Source organism: Hordeum vulgare, chromosome 4H (assembly GCF_904849725.1).
Source record: "Hordeum vulgare subsp. vulgare chromosome 4H, MorexV3_pseudomolecules_assembly, whole genome shotgun sequence".
Taxonomy (NCBI): Eukaryota; Viridiplantae; Streptophyta; class Magnoliopsida; order Poales; family Poaceae; genus Hordeum; species Hordeum vulgare.
In genome coordinates, this window is record NC_058521.1 from 357475827 (window position 1) to 357501745 (window position 25919).

Here is a 25919-nt window from a genome sequence, read left to right on the forward strand (position 1 = left end):
TAGAGTTAGCGTGAGGATGTCACGTCTACCATTTGGAGCCCGTGGTAATTTAAAACTCTCTATTATGGCCGATACAAGGGGCTCCTTGCCGGGCGACCAGATGGCGCCATGGCCGGTAACACCATGGAGTGGTGGCCTCGGCGGCGGACAATCGGTTGTCGATTAACATTCATTCACCATCGATTCATTGAGGTGTTAATATGGACTATAATGGCAATCAATGAATCAGCTAAACAGGAGATTATTTCATGTCAGTTATACGGATGTCGATTCATCATCCGCAAAAAAATGCAAACAAGCTTGGATGCTTTAACCAAATTGTGCACAGCCATCCAATTCTTTTACCGTGGATAGATTGGCTTATGTGACTGCCAATACTTATATGTAAGCTTATTGTTTACATGGAATTGTAATCTTGCTCCAAGTGAAGGTGAGTTACATACTAAAAGCTATAGTACAATCGGATTCCTCTGTTTAGTTACATACTATCATTATCTTGAATAAATAAATAAATAAAAGTACAAGCTATAGCAAATCAGGATATTTTAAAACAATGCAAGCAAATGTATACAATGTGTGTTATATCTCTAAGAACTAAGAGCCAAAATAGACGGACGTAACAACATGCACCATCAATGATCTAGTCCATTCTAAAAAGCACACACAGAGAAAAGGTTGACTTCTATCATGGTTGCGGCTCGAGAGAAACAATCAAACATGCTTTATTTGAGTGTACTTGGGCCAAACTTTTCTGGGCAAATATCAAGCAGACTACATGAGTTGTCTGAGTTGCAACCAGAGACCTCGGCTACGGATCTTGTTGATGGAAGTAAGGTGGAAGCTATGGATACTTGTGTTATTTTCTGTGAGGCTTGGGCAGTTTGGAGCGAGAGAAACGCCAGGAAACATGGGGAGACAGGCCAATCTATTATGCAGTTTGTGAAATGGACTTTTAGTACTGTCATGGACCTTTCAGCCACTACCAAGGAGAAGATGTTAAAAAGGTAAGTTAATTCAAGGTGAAAACACCTAACACACGTATTATATACTATATCGCTAAGCCTTCTAAAATTGAAGGCCTCTCGCTTAATTATTTTAATTTAATATGCTCTTCTATTTCACTAGAAAATTAAATATTCAATTATGTTCATGATTTTGACCGTTTCAATCATTTTTTAAATCAATCAGAAGCAACTGGCCTATAAAATTTATCAACCTTAGGCACCCTTTCATCATCTAAACATAGCATCAACATGTAATATTATAGCATCAATATAATACATGCAGCCAACGACGCATAATTTTTTCTCACATAAGTATTAGTTCATTAAAAGATTACAAAATCACACCGCAAAAGCCCACCAGAAGGCCGCATTATATAAATAGAAAATAAAAGACACTTCATCTTCTTCCCCACTAACCAAACTAATACTCACTCCGTTCTAAAATCTAAAATGCATTTGTTTATTATGAAAATTCAAAAATTTTAACTTTGACCAAGTTCATAGGCAAAAATATTGACATCCATAATACTAAATAATAAAATATGAAAATTAATTTCATGATGAATCTAAGAATCTGATTTCATATTATGGATATTGATATATTTCTATACAAATGTGATCAAATTTAAAGAGGTTTGCTTTTTTTTAAACACTAGTTTAACTTATATCTTAAGATAGATCAAGTACAAAAATTACAAAAATCCAAAAACAACAACAACTCGGCAAATCGCGTCCAATCCTTCTAGTGAAGATGAATGTCGATGCAGTTTTCTAGGCTGAGAAGTACCAGGGCAGCAATAATTCGTGACCATAAAGGCAAGCTGCTACGAGCCCAAGCGCTGTGGTATGACACCGTGGCGAGTGCAACAGCGATGGAAGCTATTGCGGTCAGAGATGCTGCGCAGCTTGCATGTGGATCTTGGTCTGCGTTGTGTGATTCTAGAAACAGATGCATAACAAATTGTAACCATGTGGACAGTGGCAGAGCTTCAGCCGAAATCGTGGAGCAAACATGATGTGGAACTCAAATACTTCCTCCGGCCTCAGTCCCCAAAATAAGTGATTTACTTTATACTAAAATTAATATAAAACTGAATCATTTTTGAATCACTTATTTTAAGACAGGGGGAGTAATTTTTATCGCTCAGAAATAGGCAACTCTTCATGAAGCTAAGAGCTAAATGGGAACCTGGAGCCTTCCCAGCTCATATTTGTGCCTAGGGGACAGGGAAGCTAATGAGCTTGCACACCTCTGTGCCAACTGCCAAGCAAACCAACTCGTCCCGGCGTAGGTGTATGTGGATTAATTATGTTCCTGTTTTCTTGTTGATTGTATCATGAAAATCTGTAATCTTGTTTGATGATCAATATAGCTCTTGAATCGCCCAAAAAAAAAAACTTTAGTTGGCCACATACAGTCAAAATCGCAACTCGGTCTTCAAAACAACTGGAGACTCAGGGGACAGATATTCAATAACTAGCGAAAACTCCATACAGGAATACGTGTTCTCATATCAAACATATTATTCGGATAAGGCGGTGCTCGAAATTGAACATGGCGCACAACCCCAGAAACAGATAGCGTGCAGAGGAACTGTATGAACACGAGCTTCATGGCGGTAAACACTAACAACTACAGCATAGCACCAGTCCTTTGCTCATTTGGCTTTGGGGTGCGAAGCGATGAAGTCCACTGCAGCTTTGATGGAGTCAATTTTGTCAGCTTCATTATCAGGTATCTCAAAGCCAAATTCCTCTTCCAAGGACATCACAACCTCCACTGCATCCAAACTGTCCAGGCCAAGATCATCCTTGAAGTGGGCATCTGCTTTCACCTACACGACAATGCAAAGAAACCGATTAATGATTTCGCAAGGAGCTAAACCACTCTGCAATTCAGTCCACCCAACCAAAGCAAAACAAAAACAAATCACCATGCCCAAAGGTTTTTTTGCTAATTTACTATGTGTAGTGAAACATATTATTCGTTTGAATATAAAAATGAAAGATAAGGAAATAATGCAGCTAAGGCCATTTTCATTTAATTACAATGAACAGCTAATGCTTTCTACAGTAGATTTTTTGCCCATGCACATGCAGTATTAAAGATTATAGAAATTGTTGGGCTGTGCCTTCTCTGTGCTTCAGTGTGTGTGTGTGTGTGTGCTGCTATGGCCCATGTAACCCCAATAGAAATACAACACCAGGCCAGCTCAGCTCTCTATCCCAGCCGCCACCCCTCTCCCCCCTAATCAGAGCTTGGATTCCCAGCAGTGGTGATGGTGGTTGGCTGGTGGTGCTTGCTGGCGATTGTCTGAAAGGAGAAGGCTTGTGGGGAAGAAGGAGGTGGAATCACATATCTGAATGGAGGAGATAGTATAGAGGTTGAAAGTGGGGAGCAGTTGTTGCTGGAGGTTGCTAGTGGTGTCATTCAAGCTTGGAAAGATGGGGGACAACCAGGGGTTGGCAAAGGCGTTGGAGAAGCTAGCTGAGTTCCTCACCGTCAAAGCAGAGGGTGTGCCTTCTCCAGGTGCTCTTGTTCCTCAGCCTGAGGTGATCCAGAAAATAGAATTGATGCCAAATGAAATCAAGACGGAAGGGGTCACGAAATACCTAAGCTGGTCTAGAAGGGCTGGAAGGCTATGTCAAAGGGGAAGTCGATGCGGAGAACAGGGCAAGTGAAGAGTGGAAGAAGTGGAGCATCATCGACTCTTTGGTGGTGGCATGGCTGCTGAACTCTTTGACTCCATCCACTGCAGCAGTCATGGAGAATCTTCCCCATGCAGCAGAGGTATGGAAACCCAGGAAACAGTGTACTCCGGGAAAGGGAACATAATGATTATGGCGCAAATTGAGGATAGAGTGAATGAGCTAAAACAAGGGGATAAGTCGGTGATGGAGTATGTAGCAGAATTGCAGCATTTGTGGGCTGACTTAGGCCACACTATGATCCACTGGAGTTACCACATTCAGAATGTATAGTTGCTACTAAGAAGTGTGTAGAGCATAGAAGAGTGATGAAATTCTTGTAGGGACTTAACTCAGAATTTGAAGGGAGGCGTGCTGGGTTGTTTCATCAGCCAAAGCTTCCCTTACTTGAGGAGGCGATTGCAGCAATGGCACAGGAGGAGGTCAGGTTGAAGTTGACCAAGACTGGAGAAATGAATGCATCTCGCTCAGCATTTACAATGTCTGAATTGAAGGAGATAAGAGACTGCTTCAACTGTGGAGAGAAAGGTCACATAAGCCTCAATTACACCGCACAATGCAGAGAAATACGTGGTAGGGGAAGAGGTTATAGCCGAGGAGGATACCGGGGAGTTAGAGGCAGAGGTAACTCCAGGGGGTCGAATTATCCCGGTGGCTTCAAGGCAAACTTGGCTAACTTGGCAACACAAGAAGAAGGGACGTCAACAGCCTCTCAAGGGGAGTAGAAGAGTAGAAGCCAGGAGGACAACACCTTACCTTTGGGAACTTTGCCCACTTTGTCTACACAGGAGAAGGTAATTTTGCAGATGCATCTATATCCACACATGATTTCCTTCCAGATTGGATATTAGATTCTGGAGCATCCAAGCATGTTGCTGCTGATGGCACCTCATAACCGACTAAAGGAGTTGGATCAATTCAATGTACACCCACTATTAAATTATCTGATGTATTACATGTTCCAGCTTTTCCTGTGAACTTGCTTTCTCTAAGTGCTTTGATTGATCAGATAGATTGCCGAGTAACTCTTGATAAGAAAAATATGTTTGATTCAGGAGAGGATGACTGGAAGGGAACTTGGGACAGGAACGAGGCGTAGTGGATTGTGGTATATGAATAGTGAAGTGTCTAGGTCTGGTGCTAGCCATGTTTTGGATGTACTAGTTAGAGGAAGTGAGACAATGGCGATGATCCAGCACTGTCGCATGGGGCAGCATATGGCTTTTGATAAGATGAGCAAGGTGTTTCCTGATGTAATGCGTGGAGTAGACAAGAGTAAGCTTATGTGTGATGCATGTGAATATGCAAAGCACACAAGAATCTCATATTTGAGCAAGGGGCTAAGGAGTATATCCCTGCTTACATTGATTCACTCTGATGTGTGGACATGTCCTGTCGTTATCATTGGATTAAAATATTTTGTGACATTTATAAACTACCACACTCGCATGACTTAGGTGTACCTCATGCGACATAAAGACGAGGTATTCCAATGTTTTCAAGAGTTTTATGCCTATGTGAAAAACCAATTTAATGTGCATGTGCAGGTGATCAGATCTGACAATGGAACTGAATTTGTAAACAAGCAATTTGGAGGTTTTCTGTCAGTACAAGGCATAATGCACCAAACATCATGTCGAAATACCCCTCAGAATGGTGTTGCGGAAAGAAAGGACCAACACATTCTAGAAGTGGCCCGATCACTTGCGTTCACCATGAATGTGCCAAAATTCTTATGGAATGAAGCTGTCATGACTGCAACATTCCTGATCAATGGGATGCCTTCAAAAATGCTTGGTATGAAGTCCCCCTGTGAGATGCTATTTGGGGAGAATAAATTCTCAGTTCTCCGGAGTTATTTGGGTGCACTTGCTTCGTCATAGATCACAGACCAGCAGCGGGAAGCTGGATCCACGAGCTGCAAAATGCATATTTCTTGGATATCCTGCGAGGCAGCGAGGCCATAAATGTTGAGAGTCCTGCTAAAAGGCGTACATTTGTAAGTATGGATGTCATCTTTCGAGAATCTGGCCTTTCTATGGTGAGAAGACAGATATCAACACTTTATTCGAAAAACTTGACCACCCACAACCTATGCAGGGTGGTCAAGAGGGGGAGTGCAGCTCCAATGGCGGCAAGGAGCAGGCAATACCACCCCCAAAAATAGTGGGATCCTTCCTTCCAGTTGTAGTTGATGGGGCAGAGGTGGCAGAGACCAAATGAGGAAAGGAATCCTCAGGTGAATACAAGAAGGAAGAGAGTTATGGACGAACAAATGCAGGGGGAGCGATCAAAAGAAACTATGGAACAGGGGGGGCAATCAGAAGAAATTCAAGCAACATGAAGCTCATCTGAAGTGGAGTCATATGAGAATTTAAGTACTAAAGAAGCATCAACTAACCAGCCAATTGCTCTCAAGAAAAAAGTAGCAAAGAAAACGTTGAGCAAGGGCAATGTTGAGCATGACATCAGTAATTATGTCACCTATGAAGCCCTATTTCCTTCATTTAGAGCATTTGTTGCATCACTCAAGCCATGGTTGTTCCTAAAGACTAGAAAGAAGCAAGACAAGATCCAAAGTGGTGTGAAGCCATGAGGGATGAGTTGGAGGCTCCGAGGAAGAACAAAACATGGGAGCTAGTGAATCTTCCAAAAGGGAAGAAGGCAATCAGTAGTAAGTGGATCTTCACAGTCAAGCAGAATCCTGAGGGTAAGGTTGAGCAATACAAGGCAAGACTAGTTGCTAGAGGGTATAGCCAAATCTATGGTATTGATTATGTTATGACCGGTTTACATTACAACCGGAGAAGGCCCAGTTATCTTATAGTATTAGGGGCTTAGCCCAGTTTATTATATTTGCTAGCCTAGAGAAGTTATATATACTCATGTAGAGGACACCTTTTGGAATTAAGCAAGATCAATCTATTTTGATCGGCTCCTAGAAGGAGCCGGTGCCCTAACCCTAGTAGCCGAACTCTCTCTCTCTCTCAACCACGGCGCGGGCGCCGTCGCCCACTTCCTCCACCTCGTCAGCCCTCCCCACACCCATATCAATTCCTGAGAGATCGACCTGGTAGGCACCGAGTTCCTACCAATTTGGTATCAACTAGACCGGGATCGACCATGTCGACACCCCCACCCACCCCCAGCCTTCCGCTGGCCTCCTCGACCGCCGCGCCGGTCCTGGCCGGACCACCTGCCGCGACCGCCTAGCCCCCGACGATCTCGGCCGGCCTCGTCCTCTCCCCCGCGGAGATGACTCCTCGCGGGGCCTTACGCGCAGCAGCAGGCTGCTACGTTCTTCCCCACCGTGGCGCCGCCTCCGTTCCTCTCGGCCGCGCCGCACCCGTTCCTCTCGGTCGCGCCGCACCAGGGGACCACCTCGCTGTCAAGCGGGCCGCCGCCACTTCCGGGCACACCCATCCAGACGGTGCGGTTTCCTCCGTCACCGTTTCCGCTGCCGGCTTGGCTCACCGAGCCGGTCTACACGGCCAGGCCGAGTCAGCCCTCCTTTCCGCCGCCAGCCGCGGTGCAGCCGGCCAGGCCACTCACGGGTTCCTCGGGGACGGCGGGCCCCTACGCCAGCGTGGACGGACCCTTGTTCCACGGCGGGACACTGCAGCCCGCCCTCCCGGTCCCGTCATCAACAATGCTCCGCACTGCGGAGCCATCAATGGCCGCAGGCTACGGCCACCACCCGCCGCGTTTCTCCAAGCCGCCACCTACAACTGATCCGGAGACACCCTGAATTGGCTCAACCAGTGCGACAAGTTCTTCAAGGGGAAACACACGCTCGCGTCCGACCGCACCTGGATCGCCTCGTACCACCTTCGCGGCACCGCCCAGACGTGGTACTACGCCCTCGAACAGGACGAGGGCAGGATGACGCCGTGGGAACGCTTCCGCGACCTCTGCCTCCGGTTCGGTTCACCCGTCCGCGGTAGCCGGTTGGCGGAACTCGAATGCCTTCCGTTCCTCTCCACGGTGCAGGATTTTGCCAACCATTTCCAAGCACGGGCCTGCCACGCTCCTGGCGTCTCAACCCTTTGTCGGCAGCCTTCCCGACAACATCCACGTGGACGTCGAGATGCGGGGACCGCAGGAGCTCCAGACGGCCATGTACTATGCCCGCGCGTTCGAGCAACGGGCGGTGGCCATGCAGCAGGCGTTCCCGACCCGGGCACCTCGGCCGACCATGTCTACACCCAGCCGGCCGGCCCAACCGACGACAGGAACACCCGACACGGCAGCGGCTCGACCGTTCCGCCGGCTAACCCCGGCCGAACAACTCTAGCGTCGCCGACAGGGGTTATGTTTCAACTGCGACGAGCCCTACGTGCCAGGTCACGTCTGCCCGCGCCTCTTCTACCTGGAGGCGGACGACTACGTCGAGGATGATATAGCTCCCCCCGAGCCTGCCGAGGCGACTGCCCCGGCCTTAGCCACCTCCTCGTGGTCTCCCTCCATGCCCTTGCTGGCATATGAGCAGAGAAAATGATGCTGCTGCCAGTGACGGTTAATGGGGAGCGCCTCCTAGCTCTCCTGGACACGCGCTCTACACACAACTTCCTGCCCGAGTCTACTATGTGTCACCTGGCCTTCCAGCCGACGGGCGGCGAGAAGCTCCGAGTTACCGTGGCTAACGTTGACCGTCTTCGCTGCCACGGAATTGCGCGGCAGGTTCCCATCCTCATCGGCGACGAGGACTTCGCAATCACGTGCGTAGGCATCAACTTGGGCTGCTTCGACTTCATCCTCGGCGTCAACTTCTTGCGGAGTGCAATGGAAGGGCGAGGGTGGCACTTCTCCAGCAGTTCCCTCCCAGTTATCGACCGCCATCGCAGACTCCGAACCGCCCCTGTTGGCTCCTTTCCTGCAGCAGCACAGCGACCTTTTTGACGAGCCTCAGGGTCTTCCGCCCACCCGGGTCTACGACCATCGCATTCACCTTCTCCCGGGGAAGGCACCCGTCGCCTTACGGCCATACCGCTACCCCCAGCTGCAGAAGGACGAGCTCAAACGGCAATGCGCGCTTATGCTCGCCTTGGGCATCATACGGATTTCTACTTCGCCGTTCTCCGCACCAGTGCTCCTTGTTCGCAAGCCAGACGGCTCGTGGCATTTCTACATCGATTACCGTGCTCTCAATGCCAAGACGTCGAAGGACAAATTTCCTATACCGGTCGTGGAGGAGCTCCTGAACGAGCTTCACGGGGCACGCTTCTTCACTAAGCTTGACTTGCGTTCTGGCTATCATCAGGTTCGGATGCACCCGGACGACATCACGAAGACGGCCTTTCGCACCCGTCACGGACACTTCGAGTTTTTGGTGAAGCCCTTCGGTCTCTCCAATGCACCGGCGAGATTCCAGGCCTTGATGGACGACGTACTCCGGCCCTACTTGCGACGGTTTGTGCTCGTTTTCTTTGATGATATTCTCATCTACAGTTCCTCTTGGGTAGAGCACCTGCAGCACGTAGCCATCATCTTCAACGAGCTTCGAGCGCATCAACTCCACCTCAAGCGCCCGAAGTCTTCACCACCTCCTGTGAAGACTCAAGTGTCTGCTAAAAGAGCAACTCTGCCAAGCCCCAGCAAAATCATCACAGTCCCGTCTGCATCAGAGAGCAGTGATGAATATGATGATCAAACCCTACAAGCGATAATCAGAAACAAGCAGGAAAGGGTAGCTCAAGCATCAGGAAGCATGATTCCTCTGGCCATGGACCCAAGGTCCTCCTAGACTACATAAACATCTGGTATGAGGACCCAAACACTCCGCTTGATGATTTGAAACTTTCCCCTGGTATCAGCCACATGATGGCCACATTCATCAATGAAGCCAAGTGGAAAAAACAGCAAGCCAAGCAGGCCAAAGTTGTGAAGCTTAAAAAGGAGAAATTACTCAAGCAGAATCTCCTCAGCTTGACGCCTGATGCACTGGTGTCAACACAGGCTGAGTTGAAGAATTTGACTAATAAGTACTCCAAGCTGTCAGATCGTCAGGGTCTCAAGAGCAATTTCATCAAGCTACCCACTAAAGCTGTTGATGACTACAACAAGAAGGCTGCACCTCCAGCACCAACTCCACAGCCCTTAATTGAAGAACCAGCTGATGAATCTCCTCAGGCTGAGGAAAATACCCCAAGAAATCCGTGTGGATGTACCGACTATTGAAGAAATCACCATGGAAAATCCAGCTGATGAACCTGCTGCAGCTGATGAGACTGCCCCTGACCCAGCTGCTTCATTAAAGCAAGCTAATAACTCTGCTCCAGCTGGTTCTCAAAGCCAGCTGAAGAATCGGTCGAGAGAACCCTTCACCAAAAGCTTCAAAGGTGAAGAAGATGACTCCGTCTGCATCAGACGTGAAGAAAATCAAGGCTGCTGAGAAGGAAGCTAAAAAGAGAAAGGTCTCCTCAACAGAAGAAGAAACAGAGGTCAAGCGCCTCAAAGCGCTTGAAGATAATGCTCCACTGGACCATGTACCCTCAATGTCGCTCCGTCTTATGAAATGGTCATTCTTGATGACCAAGCGAAAGGGACATATGATAAAATAAAGGATACCGCATCTGAGGAACACACTGACGAAGAAATTCGTATTGACGACAGTCCTCAGCCCTACATTTCTCAGAAAGACACTAGACAAGGATCAGCTGCACCAGCTGATAAAACTGCATCTGTCACCAAGCCAGCTGAGGAAGAGCAAAGTGAAATTCCTCATGCTGATAAAATTCAAAGTCCTGAGCAAAATCCTCAAGATGAGGAACAGGCTGACCCAACTCCTCCACCTCAGCAAGATGAATCTATTCCTCAGTCTGATGCCTAGCCAGAGCAAGTTCCTCAGCATGAAGCCCCAGCTAATGAAATTCCTCACCCTAAGGACAATGCTGAGTAAAATGCACCTGATCAAGACAATGCCTTCGTCGTGCTCAACCCCGAGACTGCAATTGTTGTCTCCCCTCCTGTTCCTCAGCAAAATCTTCAGCCAGTTCAGCGTCAACCATTCTCCAAGCGACCACAGTTTCAAAAGGAGAATTTATTTGAAGAACGCATGTACTTCATTGGAGAGAATCCCTATGACAAGGCTCAAATGAGGCATCTAAAGTTTTGGACGAGGACACAGCTGAATTACTATGCCTCTGTGTTGTGTGGAAGAAACAAGATATTCCAGCACAGGCATATTATTCACGTTGAACTTGAAGCAATATCGTGCCTAGCTCCAGTCCTCAATATACTCCATGACGCTGGTCTGCTGCCAATGTGCTCCGACATCTCTGATTGGAACAGTGAGCTCATTCTTCAGTTTTATGCCACTCTTCACATATTTGGCGACACTGAAGACATTAACACCTGGGTGCTTGACTGGATGACACAAAACACTCACTACAAGGGTCCTGCTACTGAGCTCCTCCGTGAACTGTCTGTATCAATTCCCTCAGAGAAGTCTGTGAAACTTACGGTGAGCGTGAGCTGCCCAACAGGATGATGGAAGTCCTCATGAAGCCTTTGGCTGAAGGACAATCATCGAAAAAAACCTTCCTCGTCCACAAGCTCAAATATACACCAAGGTTTGTCTACATAATCCTCTGCAGTGTGCTCGCGCCGATCAAAGGCCATGATGATGAAGAAGATGTCGTAGCCATCATAAAGAATATCCTCTTCAACATCATCCATGGTATTCCTATCAACATCCATGATTTTCTTCTTCAGGACTTTGGCCGACAATGTTATGTGTCCATTTGATCACAAGATATATGCCCCATGGATCATGGATCATGAGATTCATCAGGACACGGACAGGCATCAACTTTCACGCTGATTTCCAAAACCATGTTGGTTATATGCCTCCTATCCGGGTCAACAAGAAGACTTTCGAGCCGGTTGAAGAAAAAGGCAAGTCAGTGATTGATGAAGGCAGTAAGCCCCTTGATGGCCAGTTTAGAGAGTCAGAAGCTTATTCTTCATGAGATGATACTGAGACTCGCCCGGCAAGCCCCGTTCCTCCTCGCGTGATGAATACAAGAGAGCTCATCCTCAGTCTTCACCAGAAGGTGGATCGCAATCACAAGTGGGTCAAACGCCAGTTTGGCGCCATTGTGAAAAACACTCACTGAAACACAGAACTCTGTGAAGCTTAACCATCATTATCTGCATGAGGTTTTTGATCGCAACACTTGCACATCTGAAGACTCATACAGAGCTTGAAAAAATGGACTTTGAAGAACAGCAGTGGCCTCCGAAGAAGTTCAGGCCCATTCCAGTTAGAGACCTTGAAGACAGTTCCTTTTCTTCATTCCGCACTGCTGAAACTGATGAAGAACAGCTCGACACTGCTACCGGTCCAAGGAAGAAGACTACTCCCAAGAAGCATCACGCCTCTTCATCAGCCGCCAAGAAGTGAAGTCTTCACGGGCGTTAATTCTCAGTTTGTCCCTTTTTATCACTTGATGACAAAAGGGGAAAAACTTAAGAGTTAGTCTTTAAGCTGAATATTTTAGGGCTTATGAAATATATTTAAGTTACAAACTCTTGGCTCTTCTGAAGTTTTTATGTAATGAGTTGTAAGGGAGAAACTTAAGAGTTAGTCTTTAACTTTGGAATGAATTTCCTCATGATGCTCAACCCAAGCCTAATTCTACCAAAAGCCTCAAAGTGAGGAATACGAGTGACATGAGGACTCTCACAGTTGAGGGTTCCGACCGTTTCGATAGCCACGCCAAGTCATTGGTCTTATCCACACCAACAGTCATATTATTTAAGGGCATTAGTGTCAAATCATGTCGAGATGCTCACAAGCTATAAATAGCCGCCCCCCACAACCATTATCTGGTCGGCTGCTCCGTTAGAAACTGACACTTGTCATAAGAGCAACCCAATTCCTCAAAGTCATCGAGAGTAATTCATCAATGAGGAAATATCCCATACAGCGACACCACAAACCAAACATAGTGATTGAGCATCACTGAAGAAGTTGTTTTTGTATGCATCTGAAACCTTTTACCTTTGAGGACTGTGCATCCTCCAGACGGTTATGCGTCATGGTCTAGAGCTTTCCAGCAGTCAATTGTGGATCGCCGGGTGACCAAGTTTGTGAGGGTTTGGAAGTCTGCCCTGAAGACTTACCACGAGTGTTGGGCGAGGACTGTGTGTTCTTAGCCCAAGGAGAACACAGTAGGGACTGTGTGTCCTTTGGTTTCAATACCAAACCGCTCCAAACCAGATGTACGACTGTCACAGCAGTTGGAACTGGGTCATCAACTACTGTCTTCGCTGTGAAACGGGTTCCAATTCCTCAACTCCTTACTTTCCTCAGATTATGTGTTGATGACTTTCACTGCTACTGTTTGAAGAATTTGCTGAAGACTTTCTCTGAAATTACTCAATCCCAAATTCTTCACGCTAGTTAATTCTCATATGTTTTCTGCGTGTCTGCTCACTGTGCAATCTGTTTTCACATTCCTCACTATGAAAAACTGATGTTGTGAAATTTTGCACTTCTGATCCTTTATTGTTTCCGCTGTAAGTTAGTCATCAGTGAGGAATTTCCTCAAAAGGAATTTCCTCAGTGATGAAATTTTAAAAATCTCCTATTCACCCCCCTCCCTCTAGTCGATATAACGCACTTTCAATTTTGCTTGCCATGTGAACTTAATGTGTATTCGCTATGGTGTAAACTGTATTTTAGATGGCTATTCAATTACACATGTGCCATGTTTCCTATTTTCCTGTGTATATTATTCAAAATCTATCAAATTTTAGCCAATTTCAAAAAACGCTTAAGTGCGGTTAAGCTGCGCTTAAGCGTCCATTGCTCTAAGTTGTGGCCTTCCGCTTCGCTTACGCTTTCCGTTTTTCTGAACATTGCATATGCAGTAAGTGTAGTAAGTAGATATATGCATGACCCCAGAAGTGGATATCTTGATGCAGTCTATAGAATCCTGAGGTATCTAAAGGGGAGCCCTATATGGGACTCTCATTCAAGAGTAATGGCCATTTGCAATTTTGAATACGGTTATAGTGATGCTGATTGGGCTAGCTGTCTTGATGATAGACGATCGACCTCTGGCTATTGTGTGTTTATTGGTGGAAATTTAGTATCACTGAAGAGCAAAAAACAACCGATGGTGTCAAAATCAACTGCAGAAGCTGAGTATAGGGTAATGTCTCAAGACCTAAGTGAGATGGTGTGGGTAAGGGGCCTTCTGCTTAAGCTGAAGGTGCTTAGACAAGAACCTCTGAATGTGTGGTGTGACAACAATTATGCCATCAGCATTGCTAATAATCCAGTGCAGCATGACAGAACAAAAGATGTCGAGATAGACAGATTCTTTATCAAAGAGAAACTGGATGCAGGAATCATCAAGATAACTCATGTGAGCTCTGGACAACAAGTCGCCGATTGTCTAACAAAAGGTTCGGAAACCAGGGAGAGCAATCTTGCTTGTGACAAGATGGGCATGATAAATATCTATCATGCCTCTTGATCGGGAATGTTGGGATGTGCCCTCTCTTTGCTTCAATGTGTGTGTGTGTGTGCGCGCGCTATGGCCCATGTGGCCCATGTAACCCAGCAGCCTATATATGTACTGCCCCCTGTACAGGAAATCTTAACCCCAATAGAATACAACACCAGGCCAGCTCTCTATCACAGTCGTCACCCCTCTCATGTGTGTGTGCGCGCGCTCTATGGCCCATGTAACCCAGCAGCCTATATATGTACTGCCTCTGTACAAGAAACCTTAACCCCAATAGAATACAACACCATGCTAGCTCTCTATCCCAGCCGCCACCCCTCTCCCCCCTAATTCTACAAAAATCCAATCACTTTACATGACCAAGTTCGACTTAGTTCACATAGAACACCAGCCACCATGTATAGGCAATCTTTGTACAAAAGATAAACTACCGCGCATCAAAACAGGAAAAAGAACTATTGTGTTGATGTTCCCTGGGAGGGCATAGCAATTAGCAAAACAAATGTTTTTCATGGCAATTTATGTTAACTTGAGGATGGCAAATTCCTTCAGCAAGCACAGCAAATCCTGGCAAAAAACTGAACTGGGCGGATTTGCCATGCTTGCTACAAAAAATTGCTATGCACGGACAACGTAAACTACCATGGAAAACCGTTCGATTTGCCACCCTCTCCCAGCGAACGTTCGCTGGTTATCAAAATCCTAAAAATAACATGTGTAGAGAAGACCTATGCCTGAGTAGCTAGTTTTTTTGTACAACTCAACTCAAAATAGGAGGCGCAGTGAACAATTAACTCAAAACAGTAATCACCAGATTTCTAAAAGGGAGCTGCTACGCATCCACCGATGGATATTTAATAAACATTCACCACCTCGACAGCCGTTCGATCTCGCGCGTAGCCGTTCGATCCGCTCGTGGACTTAATTCTTGAAACGACGCTCGAGTTGCAGAAACAATCGCTTTGTTGCAAAAAATAAACTTTAGATCCATTAATTCCTGAAACAAATGCCGAGTTTCAGAATTTTTTCCCTTCGTTGCAGAATTTTTTCCCTTCGTCTTCCTGCAGCAGCGGCCACAGCGGGTTACAGAAACAATTCCTGAAACAACAAACGGGTTGCAGAAACAATTTCTCCAACTCCTGCAACAACAGCCACGTTGCAGAAACAATGACCGCGCTGCAGAAAACTGCAGAGGGGATGAATGGCTACAGAGGAGAGGGAGAGGAAGCAGAGATGAAGAGATGCCTCATCTTTCGGCGAGCTCTCCTCGATGGGCGCCGCTGCCACCTCCGCGTGCAGCCCCGTCCTCGGTGAGCGCAGTGGAGGCGAGACGGCGGCCGGTCTGGATAAGAACTAGATAAGAAGAAGGCGGTCGGGAGAGATGAGCTTGGCACGGGAGGAATGCTTAAGAAGAAGTGGTTCTGGGACACGTGTTGAGCATATGATGTGGTGGACGTTTTCGCGAGATCCATCGGTTGATCCAAAGACTTTTCCTTTTAAAAGGTGTTCTGGCATAGTGTTCACAAGAACGCACTAATAAAAAGGCGTTATGTAATCGAACTGACAATCTGAAACCACTAACGTAATGATTGCTCCGGCATTCGCTCCGCCAGTGGTTCCTCCCCATCTCAAATCCATACAAACGGCCTCATACACATGCCCTACCTAAGCGGCTAAGCTAGATTGCTTAATACGAGGAGATCTATCTAACCAACTGCGGTACAACATTTCAAACAACAGCGATCAATGTTGCTTCCTCCAACAGAAAGAAAATCCAAGAAATGACATACAAAAGGGAACGTTGGGCATCGCAGCTGTTGATTTGATCCTACTATGGAACTGGTAGCAAGAAAGGGAGAGCTTGGAGGGGACCTTGGATAGGTTGTCGATCTTCTGGAAGTTCTTGACGACCTTGATGGTGCGCTCGGCGACCTCTTCCTTGTCTAGGAACGACCCCTTGGCGTCCTCCGACGACATCCACCGCCGCCCCGACAGGACACCCTGCAGCGCCGCTGCCAGCCTGACGGACACCGACGACGCGGGGACCGCGGCCAAGCGAAGGTGCCGTAGCACAAGGTTCCTCGCCGCCGACGCCGCCATTTGGGTGGATGGGTGCTTAGCTCCGGGGGAGGGGGCAGAGAAGATCGGAGGAATTGTGACGCGTTGTGGCGGCGAGGCGAGAGTTTTCTGGGCTGGGGTGATGTGGGGAAGAGGAGAGCCGCAGGGTTTTAGCCCAACTGGGCCTCTAGGTTTGTTCCCGGTGTATCCTACTCTGGGCCGTTGGGCTTTCTTCTTATGCTGGGAATGTGGAAACTGCTGCTCCTTCTATATTTTAAGATAGTTGTTGGTAATTTTGACACATAGGATTTTTGATGATGTGTCATGCAATAAATAAATAAAAAAGAATAGTGTTATATGTAAATTAACCAACACCCTTGCACAAGCTCCAATGTAGAATGAGAGAACACCTTATTTATTACCTCACATCTTATTAGGCAAACTAGATACAACCAATTGAAGTAGTTGTATGTTAAGATGTTGGCTGATGACATGGCATATTTTACCAACAAGCTAATCAACAAACTGTTGAAGATGCCCTTATAAAGTTTCCAGTTGGTGGTGAGTTCACTCACAGCAACGTTGGAACTAGGAAGCCATCCCACCCAATATGCCCGCCATTGTAGCTCTATTAAATTACGGGAACAATGTATTAACCTCCTTTCATTGGCTTAATTAGAAAGTTTCCAGTTGATGGTAAGTTCACCCACACCAACGTTGGAACTAGGAAGCCATCCCACCATCCCACCCCATATGCCTGCCACTGTAGCTCTATTAAATTACGAGAACATTGTACTGACCTCCTCTCATTGGCTTAAGGATATGCCTACTGACCCCACAGCCCCCTCCTGTAGCTATGCAGCAAAACGAGCTCTCTATGCCCCCACCCGACCAAAACATCCTTGTCTTCCAAGCCCCAAGCGTTGCTTCTCTTAATTAATCTCTCGTGTATATGTGACGAGAACCAACAGTCCTAGCTCCTTTCCACCTGCCCATTCTGGTGATAACGTCAGCTCTAACGCGACAGCTAGAGCCTGACTATACGTTTGCAACATTCGTCATTTCGGCTACATTCCGTCCGTCACTATGCCGTCGTTTCGAGCTCTAAAGTCGGAATTTGTAAATCTAGCCCTTCAAACATCCGCGGACACATCTGGTCACTGATTAGGCGTGTCCGTTTTAAACCCCTATTTTTTGTCTCTGTAATCGCACTTTTAATATTTTTTATATGTCCGGTCAGTTGCACGTGATTGATGAAAAAGAAAAAGAGAAAAAAATAATTAATAAAAAAGAGAAAAGATGGTCCGAGATGGGATCGTGTCCTACATGGCGGACTGACTGGACATGTACGGGGGTGTCTACAAGCCCTTATATCGTCCTCATATTTAAGATGAATATGAGGGATGTTCATCGGTCCACGTGTTTGAGATGAATTTGAGGGGGTTCGGTTAAATTGTGTTCTTGTGACCGGTCACCGATCAAACGGCTTGTCAAGACGTTTGAGATGGATATGAGGTGTCTGGTTATAAATGCTCTAAGTACTCCGTGCAACCCGGCCTCGGCCCTGCTGTCGCGCCACAACAAGTCGCACGACGGGCGCACGAAGCTAGCTAAGAGCATCTCTCGCACACCCCATAAACTGATCAAACCCGTAAAAACGAGGTGTTTACAGTTTCGGTCGGAAAAAACGACGTCTAGCAGACCCGTAAAACTAGTTTAACCCTTAATTTTTTAAGGGGCACGGTAAATCCATATACGAAAACCTTATATGTATGATTTTGAAGGCAATATACAGTTCAACCCGTAAACCAGTCAAACCTCATAGGAGGAGACGCGCCGTCGCGGAACTCACCGGAATGTACCTAGAACTCACTGGAATCCGCCGCACGTTGGAAGAAGTCACTGCATGCCGAAAATTGTCGCTGCCGGTCAGAATTGCGGTGGGTTCGACCTCCACTGCCGAAGTGAGGCCGTCCACGGGCAGGGCGGAGCAGGCCACCGGTGGCCCGAATCAGGACGGGGCGACACCAAAGAAGTGCGAGGCAGGGGTGGGGGAGCTCGCGCGCCCACGTCAGGGAACATGCGTTCGGCGGCGGGCGGTGTCGGTCTCAAATCGGGGATGGTCGGGCGCGACAGGGGAGCGCGCGATCGGGGCGGATGACCCAGGGCTCCTCCACTGCATGCGTGGCCCAGAACAGGCAGCGTCGGGGAGGGCCAGGGTGTTAGGGCGAGGAACGCCGTGGTCAGAGATGGACTTGCCGGGACGGGGGAAAAAGAATTGAGATACAATACAATGGTAAAATGATGAAGTATCTAATGACTATGTATCTCAATTCTCAAATCGTTTTTCACCATTTCGAAAGAGCAGTGCAACAAGATATTTTTCGTGATATATATCTTTATCAAGCATCAATTCTTCCCAAGGAAATTATTGTGTGCAGTATAATATCGTTTGATGATTAAACATATTTCATCTATTATTGTTTTATATAAAGAAAAACAACAACAATTGATAACGTAATCATAATTTGAACAATTGTTTAGTGTTATTCATTACTCTTACAATTGAAATGTGTGTGCCTTATGGTTTCGTAGCAAAGCATGGGCACTATACTAGTAACATTAAACTTCTTAGTTTCTCAAAGAAAAAAGAAAAAACTAAACTCCCTAGTTTGTCTAAAAAAACTCCCTAGTAACATGGCCTGACGGTGGGTGGGTTCAGCTCGATCAACCAGGATAGGAGTTTTTTCTCTATCTTGCTCCATGGTGTTCAAGCAGTGCGTCGAGAAAGCTGTGATTCATGGGAGGGAGTAGCTTCAGCAGCTTTGACTGTGAAAACTCTTGGTCTTGGAGCATCAGTATCATCAGTTCACCCAAGATTAGCAAGACAAATAACTACTAGGTTTGTGCCAGGAAAGCATCTTGTTAGTGTTTATCGCCTCTCGTCGCCTCCGGTGTCGTAGAGAACTCTGATCCCGATTCCTCTCATGAGTTTGTTTCCCTGCTCAGCCTGGATAAAGGGGTGTCGGCCCAGTGGAAACCAGGGTACCTCGGTCCGTATGTCGCTTGCCCTGAGGATGAGACTTGGGAAAATGACCCTGCCTGCCATGCCCAAGATGCGACCCTATCCTCAATTTGGCACGAAGTCCTCGTCAGGGATAGAAGCGCATCTCGTCGTGTCGCAAGAATGGATATCGTTACAAGTACATGTACTGAAAAGAAGAGATATATATAGAATTGGCTTACACTCGCCACAAGCTACATCAGAGTCACAGCAGTACAATACATAATCATCATGAAGAAGAACAGGGTCCGACTACGGATGAAAACAAACGATAAAAGAAGAACGACGTCCATCCTTGCTATCCCAGGCTGTCGGCCTGGAACCCATCCTAGATCGATGATGAAGAAGAAGAAGAAGCAACTCCAAATGAACAATCAATGCGCTCGCGTCAAGTAACCTTTACCTGTACCTGCAACTGGTGTTGTAGTAATCTGTGAGCCACAGGGGACTCAACAATCTCATTTCCAAAGGTATCAAGACTAGCCAAGCTTAATGGCTGAGGCATGGTTAAGTGGTGAGGTTGCAGCAGCGGCTAAGCATATATTTGGTGGCTAAACTTACGAGTACAAGAAATAAGATGGGGGATGATCTACGCATAGCGTACGTGAACTACTGATGATAAAATGAATGATCCTGAACACCTACCTACGTCAGACATAACCCCACCGTGTCCTCGATCGGAGAAGGAACTCACGAAAGAGACAGTCACGGTTACGCACACAGTTGGCATATTTTAATTAAGTTAACTTCAATTATCTAGAACCAGTGTTAAACAAAGTTTCCACGTTGCTGTTGGAAATATGCCCTAGAGGCAATAATAAATCAGTTATTATTATATTTCTTTGTTCATGATAATCGTTTATCATCCATGCTATAATTGTATTGATTGGAAACATAGTGCATGTGTGGATACATAGACAAAACACTGTCCCTAGTAAGCCTCTAGTTGACTAGCTCGTTGATCAAAGATGGTCAAGGTTTCCTGACCATGGGCAAGTGTTGTCACTTGATAACGGGATCACATCATTAGGAGAATCATGTGATGGACTAGACCCAAACTAATAGACGTAGCATGTTGCTCGTGTCATTTTGTTGCTACTGTTTTCTGCGTGTCAAGTATTTGTTCCTATGACCATGAGATCATATAACTCACTGACACCGGAGGAATGCTTTGTGTGTATCAAACGTCGCAACGTAACTGGGTGACTATAAAGATGCTCTACAGGTATCTCCGAAGGTGTTCGTTGAGTTAGTATGGATCAAGACTGGGATTTGTCACTCCGTACGACGGAGAGGTATCTCGGGGCCCACTCGGTAATACAACATCACACATAAGCCTTGCAAGCAATGTGACTTAGTGTAAGTTGCGGGATCTTGTATTACGGAACGAGTAAAGAGACTTGCCGGTAAACGAGATTGAAATAGGTATGCGGATACTGACGATCGAATCTCAGACAAGTAACATACCGAAGGACAAAGGGAATGACATACGGGATTATATTAATCCTTGGCACTGAGGTTCAAACGATAAGATCTTCGTAGAATATGTAGGATCCAATATGGGCATCCAGGTCCCACTATTGGATATTGACCGAGGAGTCTCTCGGGTCATGTCTACATAGTTCTCGAACCCGCATGGTCTGCACACTTAAGGTTTGACGTTGTTTTATGCGTATTTGAGTTATATGGTTGGTTACCGAATGTTGTTTGGAGTCCCGGATGAGATCAGGGATGTCACGAGGGTTCCCGAAATGGTCCGGAAACGAAGATTGATATATAGGATGACCTCATTTGGTTACCTAGAGGTTTTCATGCATTACCGGAAAAGTTTCGGGCTCATCGGTAATGTACTGGGAGTGTCGGGAGGGTGCCGGGGACCATCAGGAGGGGTGTCATGCCCCAAGGGGTCTCATGAGCTATGGGAAGAGATAAACCAGCCCCTAGTGGGCTGGAATAAGTTCCCACTAAGGCCCATAAGGTTTGAGAAGGAAAAAACACAAGGTGGAAAGAGTTTCCAAGTGGGAAGGTGGAATCCTACTCGAAGTAGGATTGGAGTAGGACTCCTCCACCTCCAATTTCGGCCAAACCTTTAGGTTTTGAGGCTGCCTCCTCCCCTTCCTCCCTCCTATATATAGTGGGGTTTTAGGGCTGATTTGAGACAACTTTTGCCACGGCAGCCCGACCACATACCTCCACGATTTTACCTCTAGATCGCGTTTCTGCGGAGCTCGGGGCGGAGCCCTGCTGAGATTAGATCACCACCAACCTCCGGAGCGCCATCACGCTTCCGGAGAACTCATCTACCTCTCCATCTCTCTTGCTGGATCAAGAAGGCTGAGATCATCGTCGAGCTGTACGTGTGCTGAACGCGGAGGTGCCGTCCGTTCGGCACTAGATCGGAGCGGATCGTGGGATGGATCGCAGGACGGTTCGCGGGGCGGATCGAGGGACATGAGGACGTTCCACTGCATCAACCGCGTTTCATAACGCTTCTGCTGTGCGATCTACAAGGGTACGTAGATTGGAAATCCCCTCTCGTAGATGGACATCACCATGATAGGTCTTCGTGCGCGTAGGAAATTTTTTGTTTCCCATGCGACGTTCCCCAACAGTGGCATCATGAGCTAGGTTCATGCGTAGATGTAATCCCGAGTAGAACACAAAAGTTTTTGTGGGCGGTGATGTGCATTTTTCTGCCCTCCTTAGTCTTTTCTTGATTCCGCGGTATTGTTGGATCTAAGCGGCTCGGACCGACATTACTCGTACGCTTACGAGAGACTGGTTTCATCGCTACGAGTAACTCCGTTGCTCAAAGATGACCGGCGAGTGTCGGTTTCTCCAACTTTAGTTGAATCGGATTTGACCGAGGAGGTCCTTGGATGAGGTTAAATAGCAATTCATATATCTCCGTTGTGGTGTTTGCGTAAGTAAGATGCGATCCTACTAGATACCCATGGTCACCACGTAAAAATGCAACAACAATTAGAGGACGTCTAACTTGTTTTTGCAGGGTATGCTTGTGATGTGATATAGCCAACGATGTGATGTGATATATTGGATGTATGAGATGATCATGTTGTAATAGTTAATATCGACTTGCATGTCGATGGTACGGCAACTGGTAGGAGCCATAGGGTTGTCTTTAAACTAACGTTTGTGCTTGCAGATGCGTTTACTATATTGCTAGGACGTAGCTTTAGTAGTAATAGCATGAGTAGCACGACAACCCCGATGGCGACACGTTGATGGAGATCATGATGATGGAGATCATGGTGTGACGCCGGTGACAAGAAGATCGTGCCGGTGCTTTGGTGATGGAGATCAAGAAGCACATGATGGTGGCCATATCATGTCACTTATGAATTGAATGTGATGTTAATCCTGTATGCACCTTATCTTGCTTAGAACGACGGTAGCATTATGAGGTGATCTCTCACTAAAATTTCAAGACGAAATTGTGTTCTCCCCGACTGTGCACCGTTGCGACAGTTCTTCGTTTCGAGACACCACGTGATGATCGGGTGTGATAGACTCAACGTTCACATACAACGGGTGCAAAACAGTTGCACACGCAGAACACTCGGGTTAAGCTTGACGAGCCTAGCATGTGTAGACATGGCCTCGAAACACATGAGACCGAAAGGTCGAGCATGAATCGTATAGTTGATATGATTAGCATAGAGATGCTTACCACTGAAACTATTCTCGACTCACGTGGATTTGGATCATGTACCACTCAAATGACTAGAGAGATGTACTTTTTGACTGGGAGTTCTTAAGTAATATGATTAATTGAACTAATTGTCATGAATATAGTCTAATGGTCTTTGCGAATTACGATGTAGCTTGCGCTATAGCTCTACTGTTTTTATATGTTCCTAGAGAAAATTTAGTTGAAAGTTGATAGTAGCAAACTTTGCAGACTGAGTGTGTAAAGCCGAGGATTGTCCTCGTCGGTGCGCAGAACGCTTATGTCCTTAATGCACCACTCGGTGTGCTGCACCTCGAGCGTCGTGTGTAGATGTTGTGAACATCCGACATACACGTTTCTGATGACTACACGATAGTTCAGTACAAAATACTTAATGGCTTAGAAGCAAGGCGCCGAAGACATTTTGAAACGTCACGGAACATAAGAGATGTTCTAAAGAGATGAAATTGTGATTTCTTGCTTGTGCCCTTGTTAAGAGGTATGAGACCTCCGACAAGATTCTTTGTCCATGAAGTAAAGGAGAAAAGCTCAATCGTTGAGCGTGTGCTCAGATTATCTGAGTGCGACAATCACTTGAATCAAGTGGGAGTTGATCTTCCAGATAAGATAGTGATGGTTCTCCAAAGTCACTGCCACCAAGCTGTGAGAGCTTCGTGATGAACTATAACATATCAAGGATAGATACAATGATCCTTGAGCGATTCGCGATGTTTGACACTGCAAAAGTAGTAATCAAGAAGGATCATCAATAGTTGATGGTTAGTAAAACCACTAAGTTTCGAGAAAGGCAAGGGCTAGAAGGAATACTTCGTGAAACGGCAAAGCAGTTGCTGCACTAATGAAGAGACCCCAGATTAAACCCAAGCTCGGGATTAAGTGCTTCTGTTATGAGGGGAACGGTCACTGGGGCGGAGCAACTCTAGATACTTGGTAGATAAGAAGGCTGGCAAAAGTCGAAAGAAGTATATTTGATATACATGATGTTGATGTGTACTTTACTAGTACTCCTAGTAGCACGAGGGTATTGGATACCGGTTCGGTTGCTAAGTGATTAGTAACACGAAATGAAAGCTACGACATAAACGGAGACTAGCTAAAGGCGAGGTGACGATACGTGTTGGAAGTTTTTCCAAGGTTGATATGATCAAACGTCGCACGCTCCCTCTACCATCGGGATTGGTGTTAAACCTAAATAATTGTTATTTGGTGCTTGCGTTAAGCATGAACATGATTGGATCATGTTTATTGCAATACGATTATTCATTTAAAGAGAATAATGGTTACTCTATTTGCTTGAATAATTATCTTCAATGGTTTATTGAATCTCGATCGTAGTGTTACACATGTTCATGATATTGGTGCCAAAAGATACGAGGTAATGATGATAGTACTACTTACTTGTGGCACTGCCACTTGAGTCATGTTGGTATAAATTACATGAAGAGGCTCCATGCTGATGGATCTTTATACTCACTTGATTTTGAATCACTAGTGACATGAAAATCATACCACATGAGCAAGGCCTTGTTTTCATTGAGATGAAACAAGATAGTAACTTGTTGGAAGTGATACATTTTGATGTATGCAGTCCAATGGGTGCTGAGGCACGCAGTGGATATCATTATGTTCTTACTTCAATGACGATTTGAGTAGATACAAGAGTATTTACTTAATGAATCACAAGTCTGAAATATTGAAAAGTTCAATTCTGTTTCGGAGTGAAGTTCGTCGTAACAAGAGGATAAACTATCTACGATATGATCATAGAAATGAATATTTGAGTTACGAGTTTTGGTACGCAGTTAAGACAATGTGGAAATTGTTTCGCAGTTCATGCCACCTGGAACATCATAGTGTGATGATGTGTCTGAACGTCATAGCCACGCACTATTTGGTATGGTGCATGCTATGATGTCTCTTATCGAATTACCACTATCGTTTATGGGTTATGCATTAGAAAAAACCACATTCACTTTAAATAGGCACCGCGTATTTCCGTTGAGATGACACAGTATAGACTGAGGTTTAGAGAAATCTAAAGTGTCGTTTCTTGAAAGTTTGGGGCTTCGACACTTATGTGAAAAAGTTTCAGTCTGATAAGCTCGAACCCAAAGCGGATAAATGCATCTTCATAGGATATCCAAAACAGTTGGGTACATCTCCTATCTCAGATCCGAAAGCAAAGTGTTTGTTTCTAGAAACGGATCCTTTCTCGAGGAAAGGTTTCTCTCGAAAGAATTGAGTGGGAGGGTGGTAGAACTTGATGAGGTTATTGAACCATCACTTCAACCAGTGTGTAGCAGGGCGTAGGAAGTTGTTCCTGTGGCGCCTACACCAATTGAAGTGAAAGCTGATGATGGTGATCATCGAGCATCGGATCAAGTTACTACAAGCCTCATAGGTTGACAAGATCGTATACTACTGCAGAGTGGTACGGTAACCCTGTCTTGGAGGTCATGTTGTTGAGCAACAGTGAACCTACGAGTTATGGAGAAAGCAATGGTGGGCCCGGATTCCGACAAATGGCTGGAAGCCATGAAATCTGAGAGAGGATCCATGTATGAAAACAAAGTGTAGACTTTGGAAGAACTACTTGATGCTCATAGGACTATTGAGTAAAGATGGATCTTTAAAAGGAAGACAGACGATGATGGTGATAAGTCAATATTAAGAAAAGCTCGACTTGTCGCAAAGATGTTTCCGACAAGATCAAACAGTTGACTATGGTGAGACTTTCTCACTCGTAGCGATGCTAAAAGTCTGTTAGAATTATGTTAGTAGTTGATGCATTATTTATGAAATATTGCACATAGGATGTCAAAACATTGTTTCCTCGACGGTTTCCTTGAGCAAACATTGTATGTGATACAACCAGGAGGTTTTGTCGATCCTAA

General features: G+C 45.9%; 1 protein-coding gene across 1 annotated transcript; it reads right to left on the reverse strand.

Moving 5' to 3' along the window:
• Positions 1-2459: 2459 nt before the first annotated feature.
• On the reverse strand, positions 2460-16386 carry LOC123448617 (acyl carrier protein 2, mitochondrial-like). Its single transcript, XM_045125568.1, has 2 exons — positions 16064-16386; positions 2460-2839 (listed from the first exon to the last, which is right to left on the reverse strand). Exons 1-2 carry the CDS (start codon positions 16289-16291, stop codon positions 2663-2665), a joined length of 405 nt encoding a protein of 134 aa, XP_044981503.1. The 5' UTR covers positions 16292-16386; the 3' UTR covers positions 2460-2662.
• Between the last annotated feature and the right edge of the window lie 9533 nt (positions 16387-25919).